At 37.9% G+C, this 13,288-nt stretch overlaps 1 protein-coding gene across 3 annotated transcripts in view; it reads left to right on the top strand.

Moving 5' to 3' along the window:
• The first annotated feature begins 3,565 nt into the window (after nucleotides 1-3,565).
• Nucleotides 3,566-13,288, top strand: part of LOC113036237 (neprilysin) — a 35,226-nt gene continuing 25,503 nt past the window's right edge. The window contains exons 1-4 of one of the 3 annotated variants that reach the window (XM_026192443.2): nucleotides 3,566-4,025; nucleotides 7,067-7,243; nucleotides 8,527-8,562; nucleotides 10,487-10,648. In XM_026192443.2, coding sequence (XP_026048228.1) covers nucleotides 3,983-4,025; nucleotides 7,067-7,243; nucleotides 8,527-8,562; nucleotides 10,487-10,648 — 418 coding nt within the window. In that variant the 5' untranslated portion in view covers nucleotides 3,566-3,982. Of the gene's footprint in view, nucleotides 4,026-4,118; nucleotides 4,438-5,642; nucleotides 6,489-7,066; nucleotides 7,244-8,526; nucleotides 8,563-10,486; nucleotides 10,649-13,288 lie in introns of those variants that run through there. The other 2 variants (XM_026192446.2, XM_026192444.2) reach the window with 2 other exon arrangements.

Below are 13,288 nucleotides of genomic sequence, written 5' to 3'. Positions count from 1 at the left end.
TCTTTATCTAAATCTGATCACACTGCAGCTGAGAACTGGAAATAGGATAAGGGAAAAGAACGCTTTTATGCCTGACAGCCTTGCTAGCGGAAAGCCCTGAAGGCAAACTTCTTTCAGGAAGACGCAGGAAAGAAAGAGGAATAGATATTTGCCCCACTTTTGCAATTCAAACAGAGCAAGTGAAATTATCAGCACAAACAATCTCTGCACAAATAATGAATATAATAAAGAACACTGTATATTAATGGGTGTGGGTGTGAAGTTGTATTATTGATAACAAAAAGTTATCACAGTAAGCACATGGCAGAGATTATGTTTTTTATTAGTGGTTGGACTTGGCCACATGGTAGTTATGCATATGATTCAAAGCAAGGGAATAAATGTAAGTCACTAACAAATACATGATATACATGCTAATGGAAGGCATTTGCTCAAGTGGAACAGCTTTCATAATATTCCTGCACTCTATGTATACATCTACCTAATACTACATATAGTATTTCCCAGTGATTCCAGTAAATCACTGAAGAGTTAGTGTCGTGGAACTGTAAAATAACAACAAATGAATTTTGTTAGTGTAGTGCAGAGTATATCCAATTCCTTGTGACAATAATTCATAAAAAATAAGAACTAAACAGTCTGAGCCTGTGTGGAAATACTGAGTAATCTGGTACTTTTAACCATTTTCCTGTGTTTTCTATGTTTTGCACTTCTGTATTCCTCTGCAAGCAGCCTCATGACTGTCACAAAGCTTGGGCTGAAAGTCCATCTCTATGAGTGACAAGGTTATTAATGTTTGTGCAGTAAATGTGAGTCATTAATCTTGTGGCTGTGTTTCTGTGGATCTGTACTTCGGGTGTAGATTATGTGTGCATGTTTATGTGTACTGACAGCACATTTTGAGCTGAATTGGATGGCTCGTCCGTTGCTGATAGTAGAGGTGCTCCCGTGACAGTTTCTGAAAGGAGCTGCTGATAGTACAACCCATCTGAGCGACCTTGATACAAACCGAAAACCCTTCGTACCTTGGCTCCTTTGGCGACAAACGCCTAACACTTAGACATCAGTTACATTAATTACGAACAAAGCATATATTTTTAAAATTGTGACAAAGTGCCTGTCCTGTGTGATTCAAGCATCCATCTATTTGTTTTCTTCAGCTTATTCACAAGCATATGCCTACCAAATGCAGAAGTGGTTATTAGTCACGGTTTTTGCTTCCAGTTGTCTGGAAATCAATTACATCCACAAAATTGTCACACAAAACTCAGCTGATGAATCATCTAATGAAAATGTGGAAGTTTTTATTTTTATTCTAAGAAATAAATGGTACTAAATTGAATTAAAATGACAGAAAGGCAGCATTTCTTTTTATTCAACCCATGCGATGTCCACGAGGGTAATTGATGCATATTTGTATCTGTGTAATGCCATTTAGAACTGAGATGGTAAACATGGAATTGAGCTTGGATGAAAATCATTTTAGATTAGTGTGGGACCCCGTTGAGCTTGAAAAATACAGCCTACCTAAAAAAGACCCAAAGACCTAAAAAGAATGAAAAGAGTGTGTGTCTGTATGTTTGTGTCTGTTTTTCCACACATCGACCTATTTTTTACAACAAAAGACTTTTTAATACCTGTGTCACCCCAGGCACAGCGCAATTAAAATCCAATACTCTCCAGGAGTCCATAACATGCTGGGTTTACTGACAGCGAACAGAGCTCAAATGGCCAACAGAGAAGGGGCAATAGGTTTTATGTGAAGAGCACAGAAACACAACGATGGAAAATATGATCACAGTGGTTGCACTCCAGGCAAATGAACATCCTTTAAATGCACTGACAGACAGCTGCTGTGAAAACCGCTGTCAGTTCAGCTTCACAGATATTCAAAAGATATACACAGATGGGAATTCCTTGGAGGGCATGCCTACTGTTTTTGTGATTGCAGACAATGAAACATGGACAGGATAATTGGGTGACATTAAATAGGCTTGCTTATTTTTTTTTCCTGGTGTAATTCACATGATTGATAGTGGAGCTGACAAAGTAGCTTATTGTGATCTATGACCTTCTGTTTTATTGTGATAAGGTCTTTTATCTATAATGACAAGAGCTAAAAAGGAAGTAAGGTCACATAGTTATACAACCACAAAAGCTATCTAAGAAAGAGCTTGGGGTGAATGAATGGATCAACAAAACTATAACTACTAGGCTTTCAAACTATAACACAGGAGAGTGATGTTTATTTTTTGAGTTTTAAACCGGGGGAACTATGAGCACATGTTTATTTCCCCACCCATAGCAATGTTTTTTTATTCCTTAAACTCCATCAAGCAATCATTTTTTCTCAACCTGGACTAACTGGACCATTCTATTGAATTTGGACATGCACGAAAAAGTAATTTGGAGTTCTGGATCTTAGAGTTTGAGTGCATTTTGCAATAGGTGTAACTAAATCATGTCTCTTTGACCAGATAGTCCATCTTTATTACAATATTGTGAAATGTTTATTATACTTACTAATAAATAAATAAATAAATAAATAAATAAATAAGACATGAATAAATGACATCATTCATTTTCCAGTGTCATGTAGTTTCTACCCCTCTCACTTTAATGCTGACTTTCACTTTCAGTTCAAACACCACTGTTTGTTAACTGGTCTTACAGGAATGGCCCACTGGCGAACATTGTTGTTAAATAGTAAGTGGAGTAGGAGCAAAAGGTCACAACTAACTCAACAGTAACATGGAGAATATAATAAATTTAAGTTTTTTGTTTTTTTTGACTTGTCTTAAAAACTCACTAACACCCAATAGGCACGATACTATGACAAGGCCAAACAGTTCTCATACATCCACAGATATATTTAATATAACACTCCCAGCCCTGGTAACATTAAACATGATTTAGGTAGAATAGACTGACAGTTTAAAAAGAATTAGACAATCTCTATTCACTGTTGAGATCACTCCACATAGACGGTGTAGATTTTTATGGTTCAGTTCAGTTCAATTCAATACAATTTTATTTATATAGCACCAAATCGGAACAACAGTCGCCTCAAGGAACTTTATTATTCTGAGATAAAGACCCTGCAACAATAAGTAGTCAATGGTGAATCAGTGGTGAATACATGTTTTATGTTTGCATCTTTAGGACTGTCTAGGCCTCCAGGGACAAAAAAAAAGAAACAAAAAGAAAAGAAAGGAAGACTAATCCACGTGTCCCTATTGCCTACATGTCGATTGCACTATTACAAATCATTTTTTCTTGCATATGTAAATCAATGCAGGCAATATTTCCATTAAAAGCTGCTCGTCCTTATTAATTCAAATTATGCATTTTAGACCCATTAAGCATAGTGTAGCTTAAAAACAGAGAATTTGCTGTACATTTTGCCATTATTGCTCAGGCTTAAAAGCTACTAAAAGCTGTATAAGTAGGCTATACGAAATAAGGTACACATCAGTCCATGGCACTGTTCATCTGAATTTGCGCCTTGGGGCTATTTAGGCACCACTAGTAGCAAGTGCAGCTGACAGGGTCACTTCTAAACGTCGCCCTAGCGGAGGAGGCAACGACTCTATGGACGGCTAACTTCAGAGGGCTACTTCACTGCTTTACTGTATGTCACGGGCTGTATAAATATGGGGTCTCCCCTGTGTGGATCACACAGTTGCGCAAGACTCTGATGGATCATTTTCAATTCAGCGATCCTCTCTGGGTAGATGTGGTATAGTACAGTAGGTAGTTGTAGAGAAGGGTCTGTGCGTGAGTGTGTTCGTTTGTGTGTTCTTGTACTCCTAGAATATACAGCCAGAGGAAAGAGAAGAGGGAGAAGAAGGAGAAGAAGAGAGGCGGGATCGGTTTGTGTCTTGTTGAAATCCCGGGTGAAGCAAATAGATCGTCTGGAATAGATCGATCAGCAGTTCGCGTTCCCTCCGTGGATTTGATGGATGTTTGATCAGTGGATGTGATGCCCATATATATCATCGACCGTAAATTTCCCGACATATCTGGTAAGTCGCTCACGCAAACCAAGCGCTCTTGTAAAGCTGTGCCATCTGTGTGCGTCGGCGCCTCTATGTATGTGTGTGTGTGAGCGTATGTGTGAGTGTGCGCGCGTGTGTGCGCGCGCATCGGTTTTGCTTGTGCGCCCGTGCTGCTTCAGTGACACGGGGCAGCGTGCACCAGTTGATCATGCCACCCCCCTCGGAGTTTCTGACGTGCAACAGGAGATGAGGAGCTGGCACGCATTTCTCGGTTGCGAAGCACGGTGTGTGCGCTGAGGCTTATATTTTTCCCCACCATAGTTTAAAACTTAGATGCATTTGGTGCGTCAAGAAAACACTGTTCCAGCTGGGTATCCTCTAACCTCTCTGTGATACTAGTGCACTGTATTCCAGCTGTGTGCGGACTGGTGGTGTTGCTGTAAGTTTGGTGTTATATCCCTTTAAAAGTTATTTTTACTGTTGCATTCATACTGCTTTTGCAAAAACCATTTGGACAGCAATTTAAGAGGTGGACTTCATTTCATCTAGATCACAGCACTTTTGCGCACAGGGACTCTTCACTCAAAGATGATTTTAGTCTTCAGTGTGCAGCTATAGGCCCCGCGCTAAAAATCACATCTCAGAGGTGGTGTTATTTTCAGTTAAAGTAGGCCACATTCCTCCATGTATTCAAACCCATTTAGACTCTGGACATATTAATTGCTCACATGTATGTAAGTTGTAAAAAAAAAAAAAGTGACTTTGCAAATAGTGTTGTGTCGATTGTGTATGTGTGCGTGTGCGTATGGGCACATGGGTGTTTTCAGGTGTCTCAGTGAATGATGGGTTTAATTTTGAAGGGGTTTGTGTGGTCTCACAAGATTTGGGCTGTTTATGTTTTAGATATATCAAGAAAGGCAGACAGAGTGGGAAAAAAATGAGTTTTGATTTTTGTGGCTCCTTTCATAAACTATTATCTTAAAATACAGACACAGCAGTGCATACTTTTCAAATACACTCAGAGCCACAGCATTAGAAAAAAAAAATATTGACTGCATCCTGTAACTGGAGTAGCAACATTTAACATGGATTAGGTGTTCTCTGTCACACACACTGACAGAGTAAACCTCTTTAATAAAAGCATCACTGTCACTGCTAACAGGTCCCCTTAACCTAACCAGATCCAATGTTAATGAGTAAATGAGAATAACCTTACTTTATATTTGTAGCCCCAGAAACACAGCAGTAAGCGTAATGACAAATAGAACACGAGTGGGACAGTATTAGTGCTCCTATAGGACTCCGCTAAACGTGCCTGGATACACTTTTAGGGAGTCACTCAGGACCTCTCAGTGTCCTGCTCAGTTTTTCTTGCACCTTTTCTTCCTCTTGCTCTCAACTCTTTTTGCACATTCCTTCACTGCGTCTTTATGTTCAGTTTCCCTTTTAATATATTTTGCAGACATTCGACTTCTTGGCATGCAAAGTGTCAAGAAGCGTGGCTGAATATAATATACAACCTCTACAATGCTGACATGCACACATGGTTTTATTAGAGCTGTGGGACTGCTGTCACAGTGATGTGTGTGTTCGCAGACAAAGTTTCTGCCCCCTCCTGCAGTCTGAGAGGGGTTGACAGGAAGTTGCGACTAACATATCAACTTGTGTCATCGTACTGTCTCATCTCCTTTTTTTATCTTTTCAATCACTTGTTTCCCCTCCATATTTTCCCTTGCCTTTATTACAGTTGTAGAAACAAATCCAGTTGTCACTTCCCTGTAGTAAATCTTGGTGATGTCTTACATGCTTTGGTTTCGGTGTAGAGTTGGGAAAGCACCCTGCCTGTGGGGATCTGTGCTTGGTGTGTGTAATAGTGGCTTATCATGCTAGATAACAGCCATAACCTCAGAGGTTTACTTTACCTCGGGTTATTGTTTAGTCATGAAGTGGATTGATAGGTGAATTTACATCCAGCAAGACTGTGGTTACGTTTGATAAATGTGGATTGGGGGTGTGTGGGAGTACAGGACATGATGTGTGTCTGTAGTTGTCTGTTCATTCAAAGAAAGTTAGGAGACTTTGTCCTTTGGTCACGCAGCGCTCTCATCTCAGCCTGCATGTGGCAAGACTCACCCATCTGCATAGACACCTCATGACACTATAGCTTGTAGTGTGTATGAGAGCATGGCTGTGGATGAGTGTTTGTGTGCAGTCACTGAATGAGTGCATGTCTGTGCAGCGTTGTTAAAGGATTAAGGATTAATTGCCTTCAGAGATAGACTTAACTACTTGTTTCATGAACTTTGTAAAGTTCTCACTTGGCCCCGGAGAGGAAAACAACACTGCATAGAGAAGAGCAGAGGAAAGGTTCTGCTTGTTTTCTGTTCTTCAGAAGTGTGTGCTTCCTTCTCTGTTTTTGCGTTTTGTTCTTTTGTTTTTGTTTTCTTTTGCTTTCCTTTTTTTTGTTGTTGGGAGCGTACAGTCACCAGGGTAAGAACTTCCATTATTTTCACCTTTCACTCCAAGAAAAAAAAAGTTTTTACGGTTTCTTTTTTCCCCCTCATTTGTTTTCCTAACATTGCCGTGTCTTTTATCTCCTTTTAACTTTTTCTTTCTTTTTTCTGCATGTGCCTAAGAAAGCAACAAAAAGATTCAACTAATACCTTTCATGTTAGAAAAGTACATGGTCCAAAAAAACAGAGAAAAAAAAATTCCCAAACTTTAAGGTTCCCAAAGACTGGGATTTTTAGTTCTACTTATATTTTTGGCTCACTGCTATTATCTGAACCCATTCATTTTGTTATATTTAGATTGAATTATTATTTTTATATTAAATTATTGAATCATTTCTAATAAATTAAAGCAACATTTGCCACAAAACTGCAAAAATGTCCCAATGTGCCAACATTAAGTTACTTATTTTGTGCAACCAGTATACACAAACTACAAACGTCAGCATATATGCATTTTAAAGTTTTTGCTTACTAAATCAGAATTTGTTGCTCATTAGAATAGCTGCTGATTAGTTTGCTCTCAGCTGACTAATCATTTCAGTCAAAACTCCGTAGGTGAGTTGATACAGGCGGCAGTTGAAGAAGGAGTGCCAAGAATGACAGAGACCAACACCCCCAAGTCGGCTAAGAAGCTCCGATGGACCTCCCTGGAGATCGGCCTCATTACTATTGTCTCCCTGCTCTTCATTGTCATCATTGCCCTCATCATCCTCTTTGCCACACAGAAGACGGGTGAGTGATCTAACAACAGAAGACTGATAAAGATAAATAAGAAATATCGAAAACCTTGAGTAGCTCAAAGGACAAACATTTTGGGGTTTTTTGTCAGGCTCATGCTGATGAAGGTTTTCTGCACCTAACAAAATCCTTATCAATACAAATGCATCAAGTAATTAAAAATACTTTTGACAGTCACCGAGTGTTACCGAGCATTTTTTTCTCATCTTAACCAAACTTTTCCAAACTTTTCAAGATTGCCTTTAAACTGTGTACATGGAAGGACAATTGCTTTCAACTGAGTTCATGGTTAATGGTGAGCACAAAGAAGCCTGCTGAAGAGCAGCACTTTGTTCAGGTGATAGATGACACTTGAGCTGTGTACTTTAAAAACACAGTGCAGAAGTGCAGTCACTGAGACAGAATGAAGAAGACACTCTTAAAGGTCCTTTTTTTAAAGTTTCCATTGTGTTTTTTGGCACCTTTGTACACCCATTGTACAAAATCTGACCTCAGATGAGAATATATGTAAATATATTTTGATGTTTATTTCAAATCAGGAGAAATTATGATAAAAGGACACTGAGAAAACCTTTCTTTGCCAGTGGAAGCCAAATAAGTTTGTTTCATTTGTCAGTTTTTTAACATATACATGAATTTTCGTGCTTTTTTATGTTCTTTATGATTTATTAAACTGTCACTTGCACATGACAGAAGGCTCATTTTACATAATATTAGGAGTTTCACTTATATCACTGCAGATCCAGGGTTAATGGAATGTGGCACAAGCTATGTAGGAATAAATTAACAGTGATAATAGGAAGCTTATTTATAGATGTACAGATTAAATAATAATAAAAGGAATGTGAAAATTTGCAGGTTTAGAAAACAATCATCTAACAGAAAGAGGAATCAAATTAAGTTTGAGGCTTTTATAGCATTTTGCTTCATAAATGTGTAAACTACCAAGTCATGAAGATTAAAGTTCAACAACTTGTTTGTGCCCGTTCATGCACATAGCTGTGCGCACATCATGTGCAATTCCACATAACTCATGAAGCATTCTGTTCAAGGTCGTACAGTACTTTGTTTCTTGTGTCAGACTGAATTTCATTAACACTTTACCATCTAAATCATTCCTGATAGTGAGAGTTACACACGTTATTTGCAAGAAGAAGAACAAATAAACAAAGGAACTGAGAGAAAATGGAAGTGGAGTAAGAGGAATAGGATATGACATCATGACTGATAGCTGCAAAAATCCCACTGAGTAATGATTTGTTTTGCATTTTCTGTAGATGAAATCTGCACCACAGCGGACTGCACACAGTCAGGTAAGCAGTGTTTGTTTGTGCATTCTCTTTAATGGCTCGTTCCGCAGGCTTTGATTCTTCTCAAGGGAAGACGGAGAAGATAGGAAAACTGAGTTTGCCTCATGAAGCCCAGGGATTTCAGATACATTCTTGGAGAAATTGTCACTTCAGATTCTCATAGGAAACAGAAGCTGAGAAACTGGTAATTCGTTAAGCGGGTATAGATGAAGCAAAACAGTCCAAAGCTGAAACTTCTTTTTCTCAGCATATTAAGATTTTGTTATGGAGTTCATTATTTCAACTGCAAATATTCTTTGACCACGTCTCCAGCAATAAGCAATCTTGTATAACGTTCATGAATATCACACAAAGCTGTTGTCACACAACCAATTTTTCTTATCTTTCTCTCTCTCCTCTTTTTTTATCATGATTCCTGTCAGTGAACATGACATTTTTACTAAAATTGTAAGAGTAGCTCCCAACAACTCTGTTGTTATCCTTAAAAAAAAGAACCCCTGCCTCTCTCTTCATCTATACTAACATAAAACATTATTACTTTATTTTTTCACATTGTTAAAAACATCTCATAGGAGAGAAAAATACATGAAATACAAGATTAACTGGTTAAAACTCTACCTCCCGTTTCTAGCAACAGATGCTGATTCATTTCTGATGCATTTTTGGGGAGCTGGTGTCCCAGTTCAGTCAAATTTGACAGACAGCCTTGTCACAGGAGATCTCTGAGCTGCCTTGTGGAATTTAATTGCAGTTTAAAAAAAGTATACATCTTTCGAGTACCGGTGCTAAGCTGAACTCAATCACTGTCATTATACCGCTTTTTTTCCTTTTGCATTGCTGCAAATGTTACATTTATACCAGAGAATTGTATTTTTGTATCTTCTTTTGTTGAATATTATGCTACTGCAACAGCAAGCATTTCAGGCTTTAGGGAGATCATGATTGCAAATGCTCTTTTCTTTTTACAGGTTATTCAGTGACCTACAGAAAGAGCCCTAACAATTCCTACCTTCGTTCTGCTTAGTCAATGTTCTCTGTGAAGTTTCAGCATTTCAGTGTTTTGAAGTATTTTTCACTGTCTTGCTGAATCGTATGTGAAAAGATGCCGTCAACCATTTATAATGCCTCAGACAGCTCATATCTTTAGCTTTATATAACAACTGAAAACATGGAAAGATTTTCACAGATCACTTATCAATGTGTTATATCACATTATTTCAAGCCATATAAAAATGGAAATGCTGGCTACCATGTTAACTGGAACTTCAAGTTGCCATCTGCCATTATCCACCTAAATTGCAGTGATTAAGAATGGACATGTGTGTTCAAGGAGAATATCAGTTCAGCTGACAGTCATTTATGAAACAAAATTTGATCTGTGTTAGTCTCTGACCTATTTTTCTGCTTGTTATCCATCTATTTGTGCCATCTATGACTGGGAGAAGGGCAGGTTGATCTGCTTTTGGGGAAACCCAATAAAATTAGTTTCAACTTTTTGGTTATTTAACTTCACACACATTTACGGGATTTCATTTACTGTATATTTTCTGTTTTCAGCCTAATATTTATTCTTTGAATGCATTTATTTTTATTAAATCTAAGTTAACAATGGTTTTAATTATTAAACAAAAATGTGTTCACATCAGTAATACTCAAATAAGTCCTTTTAGTGTAGCCTGCAGCTTGTTAGCTTTTTGCTGTCAATACATTTGTCCAAATATAGTGCAATGGTAGGTTTCACTGACTTGCACTTGTTGAAAAAACTATACAGCACTATACACAATTTTGAATACAAATTATAGGTTGCATATACACTGTCATATATTTGTTGGTTATTTTTTACTGAAACTGTATATCCTTAAACAATGGCTTGCTTATTTCTGTATTCCTTCATTTCATGGAGTTTGTTTCCTCTCTGTCCATGCAGCGTCTCGTCTCATTGAGAACATGGACGCTAACGTGGACCCCTGTGACAACTTCTACCAGTATGCCTGTGGAGGGTGGCTTAAAAAGAACATCATCCCTGAAACCACCTCTAGATACAGCACCTTTGACATCTTACGAGATGAACTGGAGGTCATCCTCAAAGGTCAGACACCTACACACACCCGCGCAAGCAGATGCACGCACAGAAAGACAAGCAGGCAATCAGACCAAAGTGTTTATACAAATCCAATTCGGAAAAAGTTGGGACGCTGTGTAAAACAAAAATAAAAACAGAATGCAATGATTTACCAATGTCATAAAGTTGTATTTATTTCACAATTGAACACAGAAAACATATCAAATGTTTAAACTGAGAAAAATCTGAAGAAATCTCTGGAAATCATTGAAAAGGCTTATGATCACTTCCAGAAACCACTGTCTGTGAACACAGTTCCCCATGCCATCCACTAATGCTGGCTAAAGCTCTGTCGTACAAATGTGAAGCCGTGTGTCCATGATGCAGAAATGCCAACATCTTCTCTAGGCCAAAGCTCATTTAAAACAGATTGAGTCAAAGTTCTGTAGTCAGACAAATTGAAATTTGAGTTGTGTACTTTAAAAACACAGTGCAGAGGTGCACTGAGGCAGAATGAAGAAAACAGTGTGCAAAGGTCTCTGTTTTAGTTTTCCATTGTGTTGAAATTATTTCTGGAAAACATGGATGCTGTGGCCCCCTGACAAAAGGAGAGAGGGGCCGTCCAAGTTGTTGGATTTAAAAGTAGCCAACATTTGTCTTAAAATTAAGCAATTTCTCAATTGAAACATCTGATATTCTTTTATATTCTATTAAATAAAATTCTGTTTGTCTTTAGATTCTTTTGGAATTAGGGTTGTATCAAAGCTTTTAGCTTATGAAAACTTCTGAAGCACTCGCACAATACGTTCTTATTGGTCTACTTTTTGTAGGACTGAGGAGAGCTTGACTTGGTTTCTCTAGTTTACATGTAAGGAGGACTGTCCATCAGGGACCGCAGCTCTATAGATATCATTGATGCCACGGGGGCTGGGAGTTTGTTGGCATTATCAATATGTGTGCATGTGTGTGAGCGTGAGCTGTTTTCTAAAGATCCCAACACATTATGATGAAAAAAGCACAATTTAAGCATTGCATGTGTGAGTGCGCCCAAGTGTATTGTAGGTTTTTAGTAGGCATTAGAGTATAGTGTCCTTGTTACAAAAAAGGCAGTTAAAGTGCAAATGTGTTTGCAGATTTGAGCATGTGTGTACATATGGGTCCATGCTTCATTTCAAGTTGTTTGCATGAAGGTTGGCAGAGCCCTTTGTTTCAGGGTGCTAAATATTTATGGGACACAAACTTTCCATGGAAAATGAAAACTCTTCATCTGCCATAAATTTAGAAATGTATATATCAGTACCTTTCTCTGTAATAAAAACAGTGTGGAGTGGCTGCAGGAGAAACAGAGTGATTAGAGAGGATGAGAAAGATTCATCCTTATTGGGAAAGGAAAAATGGGGTTTAAAGTGCAGCTTGTCTTGTGGACTTTGCAGCATCCTTGAGTAATCCATTTGTCCAGTCTTGATGGATAAACACACTGTTTAGTGCATTGGGACAGTATCGTCTTTCTTTTGCTTTCTACCCTGATATTTTCAGTTGGTGAGATTTGTTTCAAAACATAAAAATGATTGTGGATGTGAATGAAGTAATTTTTGCATTTAATCCAAAATGAAGTATATATTGTCTGCTGTCTGTTACAATGATTTATCATGCTATGCTATTTTTAAAGTGAAAAGCTTTTCTTTTCTAAAACTTTTTTGTTTTGGAAAACAAATTCTTTAATTTTGTTACTTTTTCTTTACTTCTTGATCAACACCTTTTTACCAATCAATAGAACATTCATTAGGGTTTAGAGATTGCCTTGTAACATAATGATCATTTATTTATATACCTTTGTTCAGAGGGTCCTTTTAGTGGTAGAATTGCATCATTATTTCTTCTGTGTAGTGTAATTATAAAAGTGTATTGCTGAAATTCTGCCTCTTACGCCTTCACAGTGATTTTCTTGAACACGAGATTCTCAGAGGTACTGCAGGGATTTTAAATTAGACTTCTAACAAACAGCTTAGGGATGGTATAAAAAGCAGTGCACATTAACTTATTCGGACTGCACAACTCACAGCCATTCATTTCTGCTTTATTCTGTCTTCTCAATGACAGTATAAGCACTCATAAAAATCACACAAAGGGGGCAAGAAGGAAACATTTCTCAACAAAGACTCATTTGACCATTTGAAAATGCTATTGTATGTGCCGTTATGCACATTGCATGGCTCCGTGTGGGTTTGCGGCATGACTTTACACATACAAAATATGCTTACTCTTGTATTGTTGCTGAGACCTGGCTGATTTATCAGGTCTTGCGCTAATATCTGCTGCATTACTATAAAAGGAGAAAGGAAGAAAGGAAGTTTTGGCAGAAACACTGGGCAAAGTGCAGTGGTTGATGTTTTACAATCATTGACTTAATTGCTCTAAATGCTGTGCTTACCACAGAGAGACATGAGGTTCCAGTCATTCATCAGATTAAATCCCCAACAGCAGTCAGTGTTGCGCTCATTCCTTCAGCTTGTCACAGTAGGAACGTCTCAGACTGCACTGTATGCACACATGTTCAGGTTTACTTTCTGTTTGCTTCTCTGTGTAAGTCCTTTTTTTTTTCATTTAAAAAAACAAAATAAAAACACAACGCCTTGGATCTGAAGTGCACATTCTATTGTTTTGAAG

Source organism: Astatotilapia calliptera, chromosome 14, assembly GCF_964374335.1.
Source record: "Astatotilapia calliptera chromosome 14, fAstCal68.1, whole genome shotgun sequence".
Classification (NCBI taxonomy): Eukaryota; Metazoa; Chordata; class Actinopteri; order Cichliformes; family Cichlidae; genus Astatotilapia; species Astatotilapia calliptera.
The sequence above is the reverse complement of the archived record's forward strand: the minus strand, read 5'-3'. Positions and strand labels throughout refer to the sequence as shown.